Genomic DNA, 20,936 nt, shown 5'->3' with positions numbered 1-20,936 from the left:
GTATTGTATTTATGGGCAGGATACTTCATTATCCAGCCAGGTGTATAGGTGTTGAGCTAATGCTGGGGGTCAACCCTACGATGGAACAGCATCCCATCCAGGTTGGAATAGAAATGCTCCTACTTGCTTAATGCTACAGAAGCCGGAATAAGCTCCTGCCTGTATACCATAAACACAGGCCTGGGGAATGTAGAATGGTGCCATCAAGGCCTTTAGGCGCTGAAACTTTTTAAAACATTGCGGAACTTGCATTACCAAAGTAAAGTAGCTGTGCACATGTCATTTCAAACATTTCCAGCGCAAAACCCCGAGACCCAGGGAAGGGTGGAGAGACTGATGTTTGGACCAAATATTTTGATTATTCCTTTTTGCGACACGGTTTCCAGTGCAACCTCAAAACTACCCAATTTACATTATTTTGTAGACTCTGTATTTTAGCAGTAAATTTCGGTCTCTGCCAAAACATAATTCCTCAATCAAACAAACTGCTAAAAGGTTGACCAATAATACTTTATACATTTTGACAGGGACTATAATTAAAAGATAGAGACTGCACGGAAAGTTACTTAAGTTTCACGCAGAAGGCGATCATCAGACTGTGGCATTAATGGAAGTCGAACAATAAACTACATTCATGAAGGGCGGTTTGAGCGGTCCTGCTCAAAGAGAGCAGGATCCCTTACTCTTGCAGAGAAGCTCTGCATTCTATCCGCTGACAGGTCTACTCTCCTCAATAAGAGATCTAAATTTATCACCAAGTGCAGGCACAAAAACAAGTTTTATGCAGCCAATCAGAAGCAGGATCGCTCAAACCTCCCTACATAAATGTAGTTTAATTTTTCTTTCGATTGCCATGAACGGCAGTTCTGATGCTCGACTTGTGCGTTAAACTTAACTCTCCATGCATTGTTTATTTTTTTTTTAATTATAGTATTCTGCTCTGCATGTATTTGAAACGAGCACTCGTACGATTGCGTGAAACCATTTACATTTTTCAATGTTCACTCTGACAGTTGTACATTTTCTATAGACCCAATGCAAATATGGCAACTGTTAATTTTCGGCTCCCAGAAGAATCATTTGTCAACAAAAGTAAATTACTCTAACTTAAAGATGAATTCAAAGTTAATCAGTTTATAAAGTTTCAAGGCTATACTTTTATCTAATGGGAAGTTACAAAGACATTTACATTGCCAAAACACGAAAACGAGGCTAGCCAGGCCAGGGTGACTTTTTCCATACAAATATCTTAAATTTGAATGAGTCATAGTTTTGCAGCCATTTAACCTTAAACACTGAAACTTTTCATCATAGCAGAATATTTCAGGTATACGTAAGTGCAACCACCAGCATTTTAAGAAACTCGACCAAACAACAGAAATAAATGACAAAGTTTTGGCATGAAGTCTACAACACACACTGCTAGACTCCGGAATTTGCGAGATAGTTTAAAACGATTTTCTCAAGGCTTACTTCTTCGTTTTACTCTAATTAATAAAAACAGGCGAACACGGTTTGCTTCTTTCGGTAGCCACGTCGGATACTCCGTTACTAAATGCTTTGTTCTTTTTATTCTCTTCTTTATAGGGTATTACTGATTTAGAAGGACGAATGGAAAATTTTTTGACGCAAATAATGGCAAAAGTGAGAGATGTATACGTGAAAGCAAAGTTTAACAAGGGCGACCTAATCGCAGTACTCCAATCTATTACTGGTTTCGTTAAAGCTGGTGCTGGAAAAGATATATTTGGAGCCCTGGAAACTGCTTTAAACACAGCTGCACATTTTGCAACACAGTGCAGTATCGGCAGTTTGCAAGAAGTTAAAGATAAATTAACAAAATGGCTGACATTTGGAGACGCATACAAGGCTCTTGAGGACTCCAATGATCTGGATTTTGACACGATGGATATAGCATCTATTCCAGAATTGATGAAGGTACAAATAAATATGTTTTATACGGACACCAAAGGAACAGGGAAGATTATCCTTGTTAGATAGTCTTTCGTACAATCGAACCTCTCCTTGCAGACACTTCCCTATAACGGATGGTACCTTTCTCCGAAGAGACCAATATTCATATAAAACCCAACCGTTTTACGGACACCTTCATAATACGGACACTCTTTTATGTCCCTTTGAAGACCTGTTAAAGACTTAAAAAGGCTCGATTGTATTACTCAGGTAGAGTTTATATGAATTTTGGTCTTTTTCGGACTTGGTTAACTGTCTGTAGGAGGGAGGTGTCCGTATTATAGAGATGCTTTTAAACAAGAAGTTCCGCTATAAAAGGAATGGCATCTCCCACATTTCACACTTCTCGGACGCGAAATGCAAATTTGTACTTTTGCATTCGTGGCACGTTGTGGTGCCGAGCATCGTTCAACCTGAACATGCCTTGAAATGTCATGAAACTAAGGTATATCATTGACAAAAATATGAAAAATAGCTTCCTAGGGTTTAACAAAATCTTCCTAGCGAAAATCAAACACATTTTATCAGTAACAGTTGTGGAAAATACGCAGGTTGTTTGCCAGTTGTTCCGCCGATTTGATGATTCTGCTGGGCGTGGTGGCCGCCGGCTCTTCCGGCTCCTCTGGGGTTCCGTCACTCGCACGTGCGGTATGTGGTGTCTGGTCGGGGGTGTCCGCCTCTGTCCGTTGTTCGTGTGTTTGTGTTTCCAGGGCACAATGTTTAAGGTAAGAAAAACTATTTTGTTTTCAAAAATTCCACGAATGACAAGCCGATTTATGCAAGCAAAAAAGGAACAAGCAAACAATAAAACTGGGGATTTAGCTGTGCTTTTAAATTCTCTATTACGTCAAAAAAGGGTCAGGAGTTATGCATAATTTAAGGAACTAACTTTTAGAATGTTCCTACTTTGCTACCAACTCTGATTTCTATATAAAAATCAATATGTCATAGTCATTCATTTAATCTTTGCCTAACAAGATCTTGTCACAATAAGGACAAATGCTTCTCCCAAAATTAAGCATCGCATAACGTTTTGAAATTGTCTTATTTCGCTAAACATTGTGTCTCTATTAAAATACTAATTGTAGCTCTTTTTAAACTTCATTTTCAAGGCGGACTTGGAAATGAAACAGGAAGGAGCTTGCAGCCGGCCTCGTTTGCATGCTGGAAGAGAGAGCACTTCCTCGAGACAAGGCACCATTGGAGGAACTGATTGCAAACTTTTTCATTGCTGGTTCTGCAAGGATTGATCTTATTGCCAAGATCATTGATATAGATAATGATATTGGTACATTTAACTTCGATATCAATAATTTGGAAGACACAGCGAATGCAATGGAAAGCCTTGGTAACTCGCCCGGTAAGCGTGTAAACTATACAGTTACTGACAATTATGGATAATCTTAAGTAAAAAATAGGGAAATCGATCGACCTTCATTCAGACCGTTTAATATTGCAGTAGCATATACAAGACACATGCTCAACCAAAAAAGGTTGGATCTCGAGGCGAAGCCTCCGTGTACAACAAATTCGAACACCACACCCAAGTGCCCCCGCACGTCGGCGTGCACGCAACTCCGAGTTCGGTCAGGTGCAAAGCAGTGAAAAATTGACCGCTCATCCATAAATTTGTTTCCTTTTTTCCCTTCTTCTTTCTAATAGACGCGCCTATTGCTGAAAACATACAGCAAAATTTTCTCGACAACCTCCTGCAGACCTATCGGCAGATGGAGAACCGTTTTGCAAATAAACTATACTATTACTACAAAAGTTTCGAATTCCAGTCTCTGTGGGATGTTGAAGAAAAAATAGCTCAATACCAAAGAACTGCAAGCGGCGCTACAGACAGCACTGGAAAGCTTCAAGGAGTTGCTGAGCTGCAGAAAGCCATCGCCGAGATCGATAAGTTGGAATCAGCCGCACAGAACTGCTACACCAGTTATCGAGTTAACACCGATATTCATAAATGGACTTTTGATAGTACCAAGAACAAGGCGGTATGAAGCTTCAATTCAATGACTTATTCATTTACTATCTATAAAAGGGCCCTAGGACTTAAGATCATGTGGCTAAGGGTGACGCATTTCTCGTTTTGGCGTAGCTGGCGTATAACTTTTTTAATTTTTAAAAAGAAATACTAGGCATTGAATTTTTTTTTAACTTTAATTTTTACCTGGAGCAGGTTATCAGGTTTTTTACTTTACGAAAACGTTGCCCATGGTTACAAAAATAGGGCTTCAGAACTATAGTGTTGTGTCAAAATTCGTTAGACACCTTTTATTGAATCAAGTCAGATAATTTATACATTTATTTTTATTACAAAGAGTACCTTTACTTGGAAAAATTGTAAAACAAAATCCGTTTTGGGCGTTAAAAGCCGCTGATTTATAACAAAAAATAACGTAGCTCTGAACCCATTGACAGACTTTAAGTTTTAAAGTTTAATGTTTCTAAAATCCAATAAACATTATATTATCTAAGTCAAAAGGTCAAATGTAATGGCAACAAGTTCTGACGTCACTTAACCTTAAATTGCTTAAGGATAAAGTAGCTTTCGGACCTTTTGACGTTGGCAGGTAAACGAGCTTTGACGTCACAGGACCTCAGGTCTATTGGTAAAACTTCATAAGTTCCCTTTATTAAAACAAAGCATCTTTATTACTGTAGCTACATAAAATGGAAATGTCAAATCCATAGCAAGCCACCTAAAAGTACAATTTCCGCTGAGATATTTGTTTTTCTTTTCAGATGTTTGATGAGCTTTACAATGATAGGACAAGATTCCAAATAAAAATGTCGGATAGCACGACTATGTATAACATGCGTCTTTTGAAGGTAAAAAGATTGATGCAGTCTTCCTGCTAGCGCAAATAATATCAGTAGTGCTTTTTTGTACTTTTTAGCACGGTTTTGCACGGTCTGACCAGGATGCATGAAATTGTTTTCTTTGCTTTGTTGTGTGGTTTAGCAATACAATAAGTTAAATAAGATATTTTTTACACGACCGAGAATAATAATACGGCTTTCGATGTCAGCAAGTCAAGTTAGGAAAGGAATGTTTTCCCTTGAGGGAGGGCTGGTATTTTTTTCCAAAAACGTGTTGGCCCTCCTGATCCCCCCCCCCCCCCCCCCCCCCCCCCCCGTGCACTCACACACCAACACACACACCTTAAGGTGCCTGAGAAAAATGCAACCATTCCCTCACTAGTAAATTGCATGTTATATTTCGGTGAAACCTCAGAACATTTCGCTTGTGAACGCGAAATGTTTGAATAAGAATATACTTCGATATTGAATGTGTCCGAGCTGAATCAAAAAAATACAAACAATCAGTGTGGGATATTTACGTCTTATATTGTAAAGCACATTAAAGGACTAATAGTAGCTCTTCAGAACTAAACGACTCAGGAGATCAGGCAGCGGAGAGTCAACACCAAGAACCTGAAGAAACGATACCTAAGTCTAGTACGTCTCGATACGGACGGAAAAAGGCACAAATCCTCCGAGAAAGTCATGGAATAATACACATGTAGCAAGGAACCGGACCTAGTACCTATAATAAATCAAATTATAGAAGGTGAAAAGAACAAGTTAATCTGTACGAAAATGGAAAGCAACACCATAGAAGCCTTCCCCATTCTCGTCCCAGCGCCGCTTAGCCGGCTGAGTCTGGGGCACTAGGAGCCGGTAGTTCTGGGGATACATGTTTTGATTGGTTGGATGCTTATCTAGCCAATCAAATCAACTGTAGTAAATTTCTTATAAACAAAGGGATTTTAAAACGGTTGATTTAATTTCCCAGTTTTAAATTTCCTTTGTTAAAGTTATAGCTAATCACGTCATGTGTCCCAAGATTTACTTGTTCTCCGTGCCCCAGGCTTAGCTGGCTAAGAGAGACAAGCGGCTCTGTGTACGAGAATGACCATCACCTTCAATTCCACTTGACTAGCTGACACCCTTTTAATGCTCACTTTCACTGACGACCCTTCCCTCTGACGCCCAAGCCCCCTCCCCTCCCCAAGAAAAGACTTAACCATCCTTATTGATCCACTATTTCAAATTAACCTTAATAATGTAATCATTATCCCATAACTGGACCCTAAAATGTGTTTTTGGTGCAGATACATCACTATTTAGAAAAATGCACCTTGCGTGAAATGGCATCATTTCACTGTTTGTCCCCTGGCAAACAGCAGGCCTTATTCTCATTAACAGTCGTGGCGACTTTCATGAATAAGGTCCATATTAGATCGGAAATTGAGCAATGTGATTGGTTTAAGCTCCCTGATTTATGTCCATATGCGTACGGGCACCTTCGGACCTGAAGGGCGGGGAAGGGGGCGGAGACCTAATTGCTCGAAAAAAAAAATGACTTGCATTTATAGCCGAATACAGAGCCGTAACCAGACCTCTAACACAGACAAGGCAAGATCTTTCTAGGGGGTTCTGGGGTATGTCTTTAGAAAATTTTGAAATCTAGATTCTCTGAAACTCTTTCAGAGACATTTTTCATGACGTATTTCTTGAGAAAAATCAAACTTGTTCAACTGGGGATTCTTTTCCCAACAAAATATATTTTGGTTTTAATTTTGGGTAGAATTAAGACAAGGCAAGTGACTCGTCTTGCCTGTTGCTAGTTACGGCCCTGGAACAAAAAGGCATTTAAAATGGACAACGAAACGTGCATTGAAATAGTAGTTGTGTACAAACCTTAACTTGCCCGCATGCTTCAAGAAAACGATAGTACTTTAATTGATTTCGTGGTGCTGCCCGAATATGTCAATGCACTTTTATCCTTTTTCTTCCGAAATATTTTATTTTTCTACTCCTATGTTAGGCAAAAATTAATGTATTTTTGGGGAGCGAATTTACGTTCAATTTGTTTTTCCCGTACTTGAAAGTTATGTAAAAGCGTGTCAGGGGTAAATGGGTTAAAACATGTCGTTGAAAGTTTTGAGCTAGCCTTTAAGGAGGCTCTATGTAGTTTTTTTAGCCGAAGGGTGGTTGTTTTGAAAATTAAAATTATCTAGGAAGCCAATGTTCGATTTTTGCCAAAATACGCCATAATGATCAAATATGACCAAATTTTAATATTTTACCCGTCACTTAGTCACAAAGGTTACCATAGCAACGATTGACGTTTTCTTTTGTTCTCAAACAAGCTTGATTTTCTCGAAATCTAGGCTGACACTTGGTGTTTATTTTTTGATATGTTAAAGTTTAGTAGATTTACTAACTGTTGACAAAATTTTAGAAAAATCTGTAAGAGCGTTTTCAAGTAAATCAAGAATGAAATTTTCAGAAAAACGCCGTTTTAACATAAAATAGGCGCTTTAAAATCGTTTCGTATTATTTGAGCACAGTTACTTTTACTGAAATATAAATACTTACACCATCAAAGACCATTTACTAAAAGCGAAAGACTTTTTGCTCTAATTTTTTAAAATATATCGACTGCCGATTGTAGGAAATTATAAGAAAATAGCAAAAACTTTATTCTTGATTTACTCTAAAATGATCTTACAGATTTTCCTAAAATTTTGTGTACAGGAAGTCAATCTACTATACTTGAACATATCAAAAAATGAATACCAAGAGTCAATCTAGATTTCGAGAAAATCAAGCTTGTTTGAGAACAAAAGAAAACGTCAATGGTTGCTATGGTAACCTTTGTGACAAAGTGACGGGTAAAAATTTACAATTTGGTCATATTTGATCATTATGGTGTATTTTGGCAAAAATCGAACATTGGCTTCCTAGTTAGTTTTAATTTTTAAAACAACCACCCTTCGGCTAAACAAACTACATCGAGCCTCCTTAAGACTTGAGACTTGAGTCAAAGCAGTAACTGCATCACATTTGTAACAGCTTTGTTTCAAGGTCTTTCACTGGATTCCCCGCACGCAAACGCTCGAGCTATGGAGAATCCTTACTTCCGGCCGCCCCTGCCAATTTACTTCTTAGCTCAAAATGATCGCAACTGAATCAAACAGAGGGGTCACAAAGACTTTGGGAGAAAAATCGAACGTGATTATAGTAATTTGAGAAAGGAAAAAAATATATATGAATAGATACATGAATGGGAAATCAGTTGAACTTTTTAACCACAAAGTTAAATTCAATACTTTTTCTGCTGATGTAATTCGTTTTGAACGTAAATATGGTGGGATCTTTCGGCTTATTTCTTTTTTTCTCTAGACTTGTTAACCGAATTACAAACTTTTTGCCCGAAAAATTTAGTGCGATGGAAAGCCCCTATCTAAAGGTCGGGACACGCTTGGCGACAAGTGTACTGCTTCCAAAACAAGTCACTGCGACAAAGCGTTTGCTCGGTGGACAAGCATCGAATTTGGAATAGTGGGAATATAAAGAATTTTTTCAATTCAATATGGCGAAAATACACGATGCTCTCTCATTGGTTAATTTATATATTGTCGCAGCGACTTGTTGCAGAAGTGTACATACGCTGCGACAACCTTGCTTTCGCTCATTTTGGCGATCAGTCGCACGAATTTGAACTGGTTTAAATTCATGGTTGTCACCTAGTGTGTCCCGACCTTAAAACCAGAGTGATCATGAATTTTGTCTATTACAGATGTACGTAGAACTCTACAGTGATGACGATCCATCCCAGGATGAAAATATTTCAGGCAAAGTATATTTGAGACTGCGACATCTAAGTTCTTCGTACTTTAAAGATGGAACTGGAAACAACAAGGCATTCCGACAGAAAGTGGGATCAAAGCGAACGTTTCAATTCAACCGTTTCGCTATAACAGACACCGCTAAATGTGACGAGGGAACGAAGAAAGGCGAAAGTAAGTTTTGAAGGCGTTACGCTCTGTTGTGTGGTATAGTAGTAAGTTATCCGTTGATGTGTTTTTATGTTTTCCCCCTTCGTCCCACCTTTCCATTTAAACGGTGCTGCATTCAATGACGCTCGTTTGAGGGGCCCGTAAACAGGAGCTGAACACACTTAGGTTGGAAATGAATGCCTACGGCCAAAGGCCTATAGTCGCTTTAATAAAATTATTAGAATTCGATTTCACATAGAACACAAGTTACTCTTCTGGCCCAGGTAAGGTCACCCAAAAACGAAATTGTACGAACATCAATAGCAGCACCGAAGGGGAGGGTGGAATAGGGTTATTTTACTCAGCGCGCGCGCTCAAAGTATGGCGTGGCATGACGTTGCGACATGAATTGCGTGTGCAGTAGGGATGTGCATAAACAATAAGCGCGAACGTCTTTAAAAAGAGCACTCTGACAATTTTTAACAGTAATATTAACCTTAGAGGTCATAGGGTTTGAAATCTTTCTGGTCCTAAGGTTGTTCGCTTTTCGAGCGACTCGAGTTAACTATGGTGAAATCACCAAGTAAATCGCTTAATAACTAGCTAACAAAACACGAGTTGTCTTATTAACCCAGATAAAATAACTCAGATACTACGCGCGCTCTTATCGGTCAAAAACCTATGTACTATTGTACCGGTAAAGTCCCGCTTCTGTCCCGACATGGCCGCACTACGCTCGATTACGCATAAGGACGAAGAATTAAACTTAGTTTAATGTATTCTTTTGGACTATCTGATGGTTAAAACGGAGGATATATGATTCTCGTAAATGATCATGAAAATTAACTGAGGGCGGATCACAAAATTGAATTTTCCCGCCCACCACGAAGGAACTAGAGAAAAAAAGGAAAACGCAGAGACAAACATATGAGAAGGAACACAATAAACAGGTACGCTTTCACTGGACTGGAAAAATATTAAAAACATGGATGTGGTTCCACTCAACATAAACTCGGAAACTTTATATGAAAGGAATTAAAACTGATCAAATTGGTCGCGATGAACATGAATTATTTTGATGGCAGAACCTCACGCTGAGTTCTTGTACGCGCTTGAATTATATTTTCAGTTTTACGTGCTTTCAGTGCTTTCTCCCAAGTCTGTTATTCGGCGTAAACGAAAGAATATGGAACAAATAAATTCATAACAAATTTCTTAAGCACTGTTTGTGGAACTAACCTTTATTCTCAATACCTTCGTCAGTCTGTGAAGTTTGTAAACTTCCAAAGTTTTCGTGTTTCTTTTACCTGCTTTTACTTTCTCGATGAATGACTCCGGCCATAATTTGCTAGATTTCCACGTCAAAGAACTTTTAAATCGTTGAATACATTTTATACCGTGACACTTTGTCTTTTTCCTTTCCTTTCTTATGACTTTCATAGCTTTAAGAGAACTTTTAAACGTTTTTGTCGCGTCGATCCGTGAATTTTGTGTGCGGAGCTGAACCTGTGTTTTATTCTTTCGGCCGCTGTGATTGGTTTGCCGCGTCATCCGATAAACTTGTTGAGAATAAGACATTTGATCACGAAGAATAAAACAGATTCCTATTTCTTTGAAGAACGTTTTCTATAGTTATTTCATAAAAGCAATAGACCACACTTTCTAGGGCTTTACGGGCGTAATAAAACCACTTGGGATGTTGGAAGAACACTCGAAAAACTTGTAAATCCCTCGCCTCCGGCTCGAGATTTACAAGCTTTTCTCGTGTTCTCCCAACATCCCGCGTGGTTTTATTACGCCAGTAAAGCCCTAGAAAGTGTGGTCTATTGCTTAAATAAAGCCTGCTTTCTTTTTCTTTGTATTTACATGTTCGCGACTGTAATCGAATTTAAATGGTGTGTCAAGGAACAAGATATTTTTTTATCTTCTACGAAAGTTACATGAAAGTTGAACGTTATATCTAACCAAAGAAGCGTCCTTCATGTAAAAAGTCCACCATCTTGGATGTCGACGGTTTTAAAAAATACCTGCAGCAAATCAACAAAATTGTTAAAAAAAAGAAAGTCAGGAAAAATTTAAGGGTGCAGTTGTTTTTTTAGAATTTCGGACTAAAAACGAAATTATCGCCAAAAAAAACAGGACTCAACAACATGACTGCAGTGGTAAAATTACCAGCAAAACTGTTTTAGCAGGAGTGCGGTGAGGTATTAAGAAGTAAAGTTGTTCTTTGGTTGCCCTCATCGTTGAGCCTTTAATTAATCTCTTCTACCATCCTAAATAGCATTAAAATGTTGCTCGAGTAGCAGCTCTTGAAATTTCTCAAGCGAATGACCCGGGGACCTTCAAAAGAACAACTTCATTGATGCTGTTAGCTCCCCAAAACAACAACAACAACGGCTAAAACTAGGAGGTCAATAGAATCAGAAGCTCACGAGAGCTGCTTCGCTACTGCAAAACGTGTTTGCCTTCAAACTCGAGTGAATTAAGGAATGGGTCGGTGAAAATTTTGGAGGGGGGTGGTAACTAAAAGTTATTCAAGCTTTCGCATAGAAACTTGCATAAGGTAAAGTGTTTGTACGAAATTTTTCAGTTTTTGGTTTAAAGGTCATTCCTGCTTGGTCACGTGACGAACCACACCCAAATTATTGATATAAATTTCAAACCAAGTTTACGAGAACTTGCAGGTGTAATGGTTGACTAATTTTGATTTCTGCGTCGAATGGCTATAACTACCAAGTATGAAGAACTAATCGGGGATTTACAAATTTATTTCTTTTGTTTCAATTACAACGTCTTTTCCTTGGAGAGGGACTGGGACTCGGCAAAAATAGGAAATAATGAAGAAATAATAAACATCTTTTTAAAATCCCCGTTTAGCAGGACGTTTGGCTAGGTGAGGTTAAGGTTTTGAGAGAAAAAAACGAGAGATCTCTTGTACATTTAACTCCCGTAACTTAAATGCTCATAATTTTTACATTTAAGGGCGTGGTCAGTCGCGTGACCACTTTGGGCTGAGCCAATCATTGGAAAGTTTCATTTTCAATATAAACAAACAAAAAGAAGCAAAGTTTTTGAGAAAAGAAACAAATCACAAAGAAATGACCAAAACGTCGCATGAGAACAAGAACCATTCCTTTATTCACATGAGAAGTTAGAGCTCCTTTTAAAAAGAGCACTCCGGCAATTTTTAACAGTAATACTATCCTTAGAAGTCATAGGGTTTGGAATTTTGTCCGCTCAGAAACTTTTGGCGTGAAACAGTTGTATTGGTAGATTTCATGTGACCTCAAGGTAGCCAATAAGTGCGTGCGCTGCTGGGAGGAAAATTCCAGCTACACTGTATCTAACAGTGCAAAATATGTTTCCCTTTAAAGTAATATTTAAAGCTCCTATAAATAAGAGCACTCTTGCCCACTAATACAGTAATACTAATCCAAGGAGTTGTTGTCTTTCCAGAGAATCCTATTTACTGTATGGAGAAAAGCGACAGTCGCTTTACACCGATGTGCTGCCATGACCTCAGCGATTTAAAGTGCGAAGGAGATTTACAGCTTGGGGCAGAAGCATGTAAGAGTCTGTTTGGAACGTACGAGCTGTCCATACCAATTGACGACACGCTGGATTGCACAACCAGTGGTGATGTAGTGACGGATAAAAACTGCAAAGACTTTCAAGTAAGAGTCGTAATGTTCAACAGTCTAGTTAGCAAGTGATATAGACATTGCTGATAACATATATAACATAACACTTTTAACGTAAGATGTACACAAAAAAGACCGTTAAAGGACTGAGGAACTCAGAAAACAATATTTGTTAAAGAGACATTTTAAGTAAACGTTCTAAAATTGCCGAAGTGGTCATCTCGTTTATGAAATGCACCTTGTACATTAAAGATGGAGATATAAAGTTAATTGTTGTTGAAGGAAGAAGGGAGCCATGATTATTTTTAAGTGTTTTTCTAGTCTACAAGGGAAGAACTTAAAAAAATCTGCTTGATCTAAAGTTCCTGATTGCATCACAATAATATTACTTATTTATAGCTTTTATTAGTACACTGGCATAGTAATTTTTAACAAGACTGAACTACTCTTCGTAGGATAGGCTTCTGCGTTTTTTAAGTGAAGCTGGTGACAGTGTCCATTTAATAGATGGGATGAGAACCCACGACCTTGTTTTTAATTAATTTATTTCCTTTGTTCCTCATTCTTCAGAGAAACATGTTTACCAAGATGAATGTGTGGATTTCCTATTTTTACTGGTCTGATGGATATCCCACGGGACCAGATGATGGCAGATGCACCAACAGAGATAAGCCAAGCAAGTCCAAAGTACCATGGTCCAAACGCGTTCCATCTCTTGAACACAAACCCAAGCGGTTCTAGAAACCGCTGCATAATAAATGCAAAAATAAAATCTAAGTGATTAAAAGAAAAGTCAATAAAAATAAAATGCAACATAATTTTCACTTTCTTCTTTGTTGAAGTGTTCCTAATCACATGCTACCCTCTGTTTATTTTTGTTAATTCTTTCTAGGTGTTTTGTTAGACGAAATTTATTTTTTAACAGTTCCCATTGAAAACCTTTTTTCGTGACGTTTCTTTGACGAGAAGACAAGTGAATCCTACTTTCATAATATAAAATAGCTTCTGTAACTATGGTTATGGACGTACAACTTCATATCTTCGACATATAAAGAAGGGGAACATATGATGGTATCACACTAGACGAACAGATTGTCGTATTTTGACCTCAAAGGCAACTGGCACTAGCAAAAGAGTATTGGTTTGTGGGCAATCAAAATGGCGAAACAAACAAACTGTTCGCAAGAGCGGAAAAAGTTAGTGTATTCAAATGACGTAGAGATTGAGCTACAGGACCATTTCCGAAAAAAAGTGCAAATTAGAGTTCATGAATTTTCGTGACCATTCACGCCAGTGTGAGCGCTGAAGGTTTAGATAATTCTGCTTTCTCTGAAAATTAGTTTAGACGGTAGTGCAAATAGTTTAGAGCATGCTCGTTTTAAGCTTTTCCCTGATGGCAGCCATTTTTCACATGCAATGTAACCAATCCGGAAAAAAGCTAGTGCTGGTGCCAGGCATCTTTGAGCTAAACTCGAGTGTTTGTCTGTCTTGATATGAATTTAAGACGGCCAAAGCAGGATGACTTATCCGTCCTGTTTTCGCACTAGACGAACTTATCGTCAGACGACCTTGTCCGTTTAGACAATTAGTCCATCAGCTAGTGGGGTTGAATGGCTCACTTAAGGGGAACAAACGAAACTTGTCTAATACTACTCTTTGACTATTAAGCATCGTAAAAATGTGTGATAGCAAGGATAAAACGGTAGCTTTCACTGTGTAAATCGAATTTGAAATTTGCTCTCATATCCTTCTTTTGGCCGCCATCTTGGATTTTAAAACAAAAATCCTTAATTTTTTTTATTCGTTTATTAAATACTTACTGATTTTTTGCTTAGATATATATTTGAGAGGTACTACATATTCGGGACATTATTTTAGCATTGTTTACGGTAATAAAAGCAAAGTACGCAATAAATGAGGTCGCAATGTCCGCCATTTTGTTTTTCAGCTCGTTTTCCTTTTGCTCCTCAATCATCTAAAATAACAAAATTACCATAAAGGCGTTCCATCGCAATGCTACGTTTTTTCAAGTATACTACACCATTAATCAGTATACACCAAATCAGATTACGTAGCTACGTCCACGCATAAGGTTAGAATAGGGCTCAGTTAAGAGATTGTTGAGTACAGAACAGACAGAATCGCCACACTCGTATAAAGTCCTCCTTCACTGCTGCTATGCTTCCTACTCTTCTGGAGCGGTGAAGGAATTACCGGAAGGGAATCAGTAGCTCTTCTCTAGATTGTGGCTTGAAAATTTCCTCTTGTAACATTGAGTTCGGTTAGTGGAGATGCCTCGCGTGGTGGGAGAACCTCTGGCTTTACTTTCCCGGGCGCCTTTCACTTTTCTCTGGCTTCACTTTCCCTGGCGCCGTGAATCTCATAGCACAGCACATCCACACTCTGACACGTCTTCTCGTACAGCTGATACACTTATGCTTTCGTATCTTTAATGATCACCTCGGATACTGCAACTCCTCCCCGCTAATCGCCATAGCTCGGACGTACGTTTCGTACGTTGGCAAAGCTCCACTTTTCTGGTCTTCGCACCTCTTCCCTCTTTTTTAAAGTACTTTGCATGTCCGTGGGACGATATGTTTGAAATAAAGGGCTGGGTTGGAAAATGACGATTGTTTTTTAGGGGGATTTATTCAAGACACTTGAATGGCAATGGTATTCTTTTCTTCGTGAAATAATTTTTAAATCTGCACTTTTTGCTTTATTTTGTGGTACAAACAGTCATATTGTGAACAATAATCAGCCGTGGCGACGTCACATATGACATCACGTTGCTGTTTTTGAAACACTAGAATGAACGAAATCATGTCGTTAGTTCCAATAAGTTTTAAATCTGCGTTTGAAAGCGATTCGTTTACCTTAAAAGAATGCAGGCAGCTTTGTAGCTTTTTCACCCCAAAAATCCAAGATGGCGGCCAAATTAAGAAGCGTATAGGGGAGCCAATTTAAAATTCGATTTATAAGTGAAAGCTACCGTTCCAACCTTGCTATCATACATTTTTGTGATGCTCAATAGGCAAGGATTAAGATAAGACATGTTTCGTTTGTTCCCCGAAAGTGAGCGATGAACCCAAATTTTCGGATCTCAGCTGATGGACTAAATTTGTACGTCTTCTAGTGTGGAAACGGCCAATAAGACCATTACGTAATGCAAGGGACAAAAATGTTAGAGAATGAGCTCTCTAAAGACCATTTTAGACCAATAATTGGTGCTCCCAGGGTCTTGCAATCGATCGGACAGTTCCTTATACAGCAATAGCAGTTTTGAAGCGGTACGCCTCGTGCAGGCACTGCATCGACATACATCTGAAGAGCTTGTGAATTCAGAATATGAGGATTTCACTCAGTTAGTCTGTGGGCATGGTGATTAAATAAAAAATGCATGACGGCATTGGTGATCATGCAGATCCCTGAGACTGGTTTGCTAAAAGCTGAAATTCGATTTAAGTATCTACAAGGATACAACAAGCGTCGCAAGAGCATGCATAGACCTTCAATTCAGATGGAGTGCTGCTCGCGTGCCACAGTTTAGGGAATCTGTAATGCTTCTGCCAGAACTGGGAGTTTTTTTTTAACTCGAAACTCCGCCAAGATCTCGTCGCTATAAGAAAACTCTGGATTTTTAGATTGATAGGTTTCAAATAGAACCAATAATTCTTCGTCGTTTATTATTCAGCTATCATACGCTATAGGTGGTTTTCACTGTCACGTCACTGTCACGCCGCGAAAGAATAAATACAAACTATTGAGTCGAAAGAATCAAGAATATTACAGGTTGTAGAAAAATACTATATTAACTACCTGTCCAAGTCTCAGGTCTATCGGTATTCTGTACTCGAGATATCCGTCATAATGTTCCACGCAAGTTTAGAGAGCACAGTATGGAAACGTCATGTTTGAGCCCAACTGATTGGGCTCCAACATGGCGGTCGCAAATCAATGAAAACATCTGGCATTCACTTCTGCTATTAAAAGCGGTCAGATCACCCTCATAAACAAGGGGATTAATGTAGGTTTCTGGGAAGCTCCCCAAACCTAACATTTTGCATTTACATAAAGACTTCCCACAAAACCTCAACTGTTTCAAATTAATATTGTTAAAAATCACAGGATGAGGCACTTTTTAAGCATACGTGACTGCCTTTCCGCGGCCAACTTTGATCTCGTGTGATGTGAAACTCAAAATACTCTATAAAAATACGGCGAATGCTATCGAGCTATAAACCATAAATATTAAGGACATCTAATAGACAGTGAAGGATAAAAACTCAGGGGTCTTGCGATTCTGGATTTTAGAATTTTGATGACGTTACGTGAAAACCAAGATTGAGGTGAAGGTTTCTCAGCTCTTTAAAGGAAGACATGATGCTATTTGTTAATTTGCTTCAAATCCTTTGTGTTCCCCGTCTGCGTCCGGCCCGCGTCACTTGAGTTTGCTTTCTTAATTTAAACATTTTGGCGGGAACAATGGCACTCTCTCCCCAGACCCTTTCTGCCACTGGCGTTGCCGTCGCGTGGAAAACGTCGGTAACTAAGGTCATTCCATCGAAATAGAACTGACAATGGATTTTCGTTCGAACTTTGCCCGTTGCTTATTCATCTTAACGAAACTATATTTTTGAAATAAAAAAGAGGGGTCCTGGTATTCGTTTAGGAGCAGGAAGACCTTGAATATACCCCATAATTCCTCACAATATCAGCTTTCGGAAACTATTTGAACAGTTCATTTCACGTTTCGTGAAAGCAGAAAAAATAACGGGAAGCAAAACGCAAAATATAACTACAGATGTACCACATCGACTTCAAGGAACAATTTAATAAATTTTTCGTGATTAAGGCACGCAGTTTAAATCAACAATGATTCAACTTGTCTCTAGCATGCAGTGATCTCGGGGTCACAGTTATATTATCACAAGTACTGTCAAAGTTTCTGTTTCCGTTGTTTTTATTCATTTTATAGAAAGAATATGTTGGCTAGACTCAGAAAAAGAGAAAAAAAAAAGATAAGTCCCGGTACTCGTTTACGAGAAAACGACGATTTATCTCTATTGCTAGCCAAGCCATATAGAAAAAGCCATATACAAACAGCTTAAGCCAAAATTATGTTTCTGCGATATGGTTATGAGTTTGTTGCCATATATTTATATAAAGGTTGTTGGTATTTAAAATAATGACACGTGTTTTAAGAAATTACAGAATCTCAAATATATAGGTTATTCACCAGCCGGGAGGTCCGTATTGGGAAAAACTGTGCCCGAGGTCTTGGATACCGCCCGAGGCCGCAGGCCGAGGGCGGTTCCAAGACCGAGGGCACAGTTTTTCCCAATACGGACCGACCTAGGCTGGTGAATAACGTTTTTATTTTTTTCCCACTTTATTTGTTTTTAAAAGAAACCTAGAAAGATTGTGTCACAAAATCTTTGTTTGTATACGCGCGCCATTTAATTTCAATGTTTAGCAAGAGTGTTAAATGCTGTTTGTTATTTAGTTCGAAATAAATTAAATGAACCGTATTTACAGAAAGGTTCAGCATATTAAATTAACACTGAAGAGATTAAATCAAAGAAATTGAAGTAGTAAATATATCATAAATGTAAAATCGAGCCAAAGCATTATCATTGACAAAACTAAACGCCGATTCCGGCTTCCCGATGAATGTTTTGATAAAGAACTCTGTTCGCAGGATGCTAAGTTTGAGAATTTCCCGGAAAAAAAAAAACTATCTGACGGTAAGACAGTTTCGGTATAGCTATACACACTTGTATTTAACGAATTTATCAGCTCTGCGTTAATTCCCAGCATAATTATTTTGTGATAAACAGTGCGAAAGTGAAACTAAATGAAATGCGAAGCTTGGACGTACGGCACAATATTGTCAGAATTATTTTGGCTGTTTTTAATTAACGAATCTCATTTTCTTGAATGATGGCAACTAGTGTTTTGTTTTGGCAAAGAAGTGGCCGATAAAAAGACAGTTTTTACTCAAAATTGAAGTTTAAAACCGGCGCAGCTTATCGTATTAAAATGGCGTGCAAATGATTGCAAAATGCACAAACAACCACAAACTCAACAAACTATCAACTAGAACTTAATTTGTCGATAAACAAAATCAACACTCGCCTTTAGAAGAACTTCGAGGCCTTCAATTCCACTTCTATTCTGTCTTTTCGCATTTACAACAGTTGGTGAGCGGCTATTTCGATTTTGCTGAGCAAATCTTTCATGTGTTCGTTCGTACAACGCTGCAAAATGATTTCGCGCGGAAAGTACACTCGACGATTCATCTCGCAACGGATACCGCCCGCTGTCGAGGGCCGGATTGGAGAATACCGCCCGCTCCCGGAACCAATCAGATCGCAGGATTTGTAGAATACCGCCCGCTCACGAACAAAGAAAAAAATAAATACAGTTAATAAAATAAGTGGAAACAATACTGACTTATCACCAAGTTTACATTTCACCAAAAAATGCTGATCATGTGGTTACATTATGGGAAGTTTACTACCTTGCAAGCAGCATTTCCTCGGAAAACAATTTAAAGCCAAGCTTAACTAAGCAGCTTCGCTATGTGAGTGGACCAACGTAAGGACTTCGTATGAAAATTAAAAAATCGTCTTTTAGTGAAATAATAAAAGTTTAACAGGTAGAATTACTCACACTGAGTTTGTCAAATAAGTCCTCTACGACCCCTGCAAGGAGGGCGTTCCAGAATTTATCTTGTGGCTTTTTTTCGTTAAATTTTTTTCATCGAACTTGAGTTTTTATTTTTTTTTTAAATGATATATTTCTTGCAAGTGATGCAAACGTGGCGAATCGCAACAATCTAAAAAAAAAACCGACATTTCAAATAACGGAAAGACCAGCAAACCCAAATAAATGCAACTGGTCACTGTTGGATGTAAGACTCTCAAACAATTGGTTCTTAAAGATGCCGACGAGCAATTCTGCCACCATTTAAAATATCTCAATAAAACGCCAATTCCTTATTAAAAGAGGTGGCGCCGCGGAAACTGCTTCAAGTCATATTCGATTAGATGAGGTGACGCTGTGACAATTGCCTCAGTTCATATGCCATTACACTTGTCTCCGTTATGATAGAAGACTTTATTACAACTGAAGAGCTAGGTGATACGCGACGGATGTCTGCCTACTTTTAACAACGTTCCTTTTCGTAGGAATGTTCGTTTTGGGATCCGGGCAAGTTAGGCTTAGTTCTATCTTTTTCAGTCATTGGTTGTCGACCAGTTTGTCCTTGGTCTAGTGGATATTCGTTTTGCAGATTTGCAAAGGAGTTATTGGAGAAATTAACACCTATACAATGTATGAAAAAAAAAAACAGTCTAAACATAATTACATGTAGGCTTTAAAAAGAAACTCAAATAGACCGATAACAATTCGTTTATTCTAGGTTAACTTTGTAAGTCAACCTGTCAGTTGGCCTATAAAATAAAATAAAACAAAATAAGTTTAGAGTGAATGTATTAAAAGTAAGTTATATTCAAACATTAAACATGTTTTAGGCATTGTCCATACATTTTCAAACATCTAATACTGTCAGCTTTAAGGTGTGCATTGAGTATTTAAAATGTCAGGTTTCTAAACAAGGCCTTGCTTTTTTATATTATTCAACTTGTAAATCCCTGAATAAAAACCTCCTTGTTTAAAATCGAAGTTAACCAAGTAACAAAATAATCCGATAAACTCTTGATCGAAAACTACAAAGCACTTTTAGGTGAGCAGGTGGCTGTACACGGGCTACGTCTTTCCACGAGGATTTTATTTTTCGTGCAAGGACACCATGGCCAAAATTCGTCAAATATTGTAAAAGAAAAAAATCTGCACATCGTACTCGGTCAAAAATGTCCTTGTATGTTTGAGGTTTATAATCAAATTAGTTTTTCGTTTTTTTTTGGAGTACGTTTACCGGCGAATTAAAATCAAAGTTGCTACGGCGATTACTAACAAATTTAGCCGCCATTACTTATGAAACATGGGTAACATGAGAAGATTTACACTTGGGAAGCGTGATTTGCCAAATACATCTATCTACAATCAGCAAAACTAGTCTACGAACTTTATTCGCTTAAAGTGCTAATGACATCAAAAATAAAAAACTGAATAGAGCTACTTAAAAGTTAGTTCTTGACGTTCTCATCATAGAGAAAAAATATTTTGGCCAGAAAATAAGTCGTTTTTAAGTTATTGACCCTCAAAATGTCCCAAAATTGGCTAATTCAGCTCCAAAATGGGCGACATTTTTATTTCGCATTTGTTTGGCTTGTGACGTCATCGGGTGGACTCGTATCTGTCAAAAATGGCGGACAGCCAAGAAAAACTCCTGTCGCAGAAAAGAAAAGGTGGAAAGTATTGTGTGGCGGGGTTGGCAAATGGGCTCAGTTGTAAGAATAGAGCTTATAAAAATTCTAAGGTATCTTTCCACAAATTCCCGAAGGATGTACCTACAAGAAATGCCTGGACACGTTTTGTTAGAAGGCATCGGCCGGGATTT

General features: G+C 38.3%; 2 protein-coding genes across 2 annotated transcripts in view; both read left to right on the top strand.

The window, feature by feature from the left end:
• Positions 1-20,936, top strand: part of LOC144664346 (uncharacterized) — a 106,958-nt gene that overhangs the window by 20,851 nt on the left and 65,171 nt on the right. The gene's annotated exons all lie outside the window — the stretch shown is intronic.
• Positions 1,805-13,238, top strand: LOC144664356 (uncharacterized). The gene is made up of 7 exons (XM_078525470.1): positions 1,805-1,938; positions 3,087-3,334; positions 3,637-3,971; positions 4,723-4,809; positions 8,570-8,792; positions 12,225-12,442; positions 12,980-13,238. The coding sequence occupies exons 2-7, from the start codon at positions 3,136-3,138 to the stop codon at positions 13,148-13,150; spliced, it is 1,233 nt and encodes a 410-aa protein (XP_078381596.1). The 5' UTR covers positions 1,805-1,938; positions 3,087-3,135; the 3' UTR covers positions 13,151-13,238.

Source organism: Oculina patagonica, chromosome 8 (assembly GCF_052425735.1).
Source record: "Oculina patagonica isolate OP01 chromosome 8, crgOcupat, whole genome shotgun sequence".
In the NCBI taxonomy this organism is placed as follows: Eukaryota; Metazoa; Cnidaria; class Anthozoa; order Scleractinia; family Oculinidae; genus Oculina; species Oculina patagonica.
The sequence above is the reverse complement of the archived record's forward strand: the minus strand, read 5'-3'. Positions and strand labels throughout refer to the sequence as shown.

What these genes read in the sequence shown, in the direction of transcription:
- LOC144664356 (XM_078525470.1), top strand. Translation starts at nt 3,136, where the DNA reads ATGCTGGAAGAGAGAGCACTTCCTCGAGACAAGGCACCATTGGAGGAA. An exon ending in AAGCCTTGGTAACTCGCCCG is followed by an intron (nt 3,335 to 3,636) that starts GTAAGCGTGTAA and finishes TCTTTCTAATAG; the next exon opens with ACGCGCCTATTGCTGAAAAC. An exon ending in AAAACTGCAAAGACTTTCAA is followed by an intron (nt 12,443 to 12,979) that starts GTAAGAGTCGTA and finishes CTCATTCTTCAG; the next exon opens with AGAAACATGTTTACCAAGAT.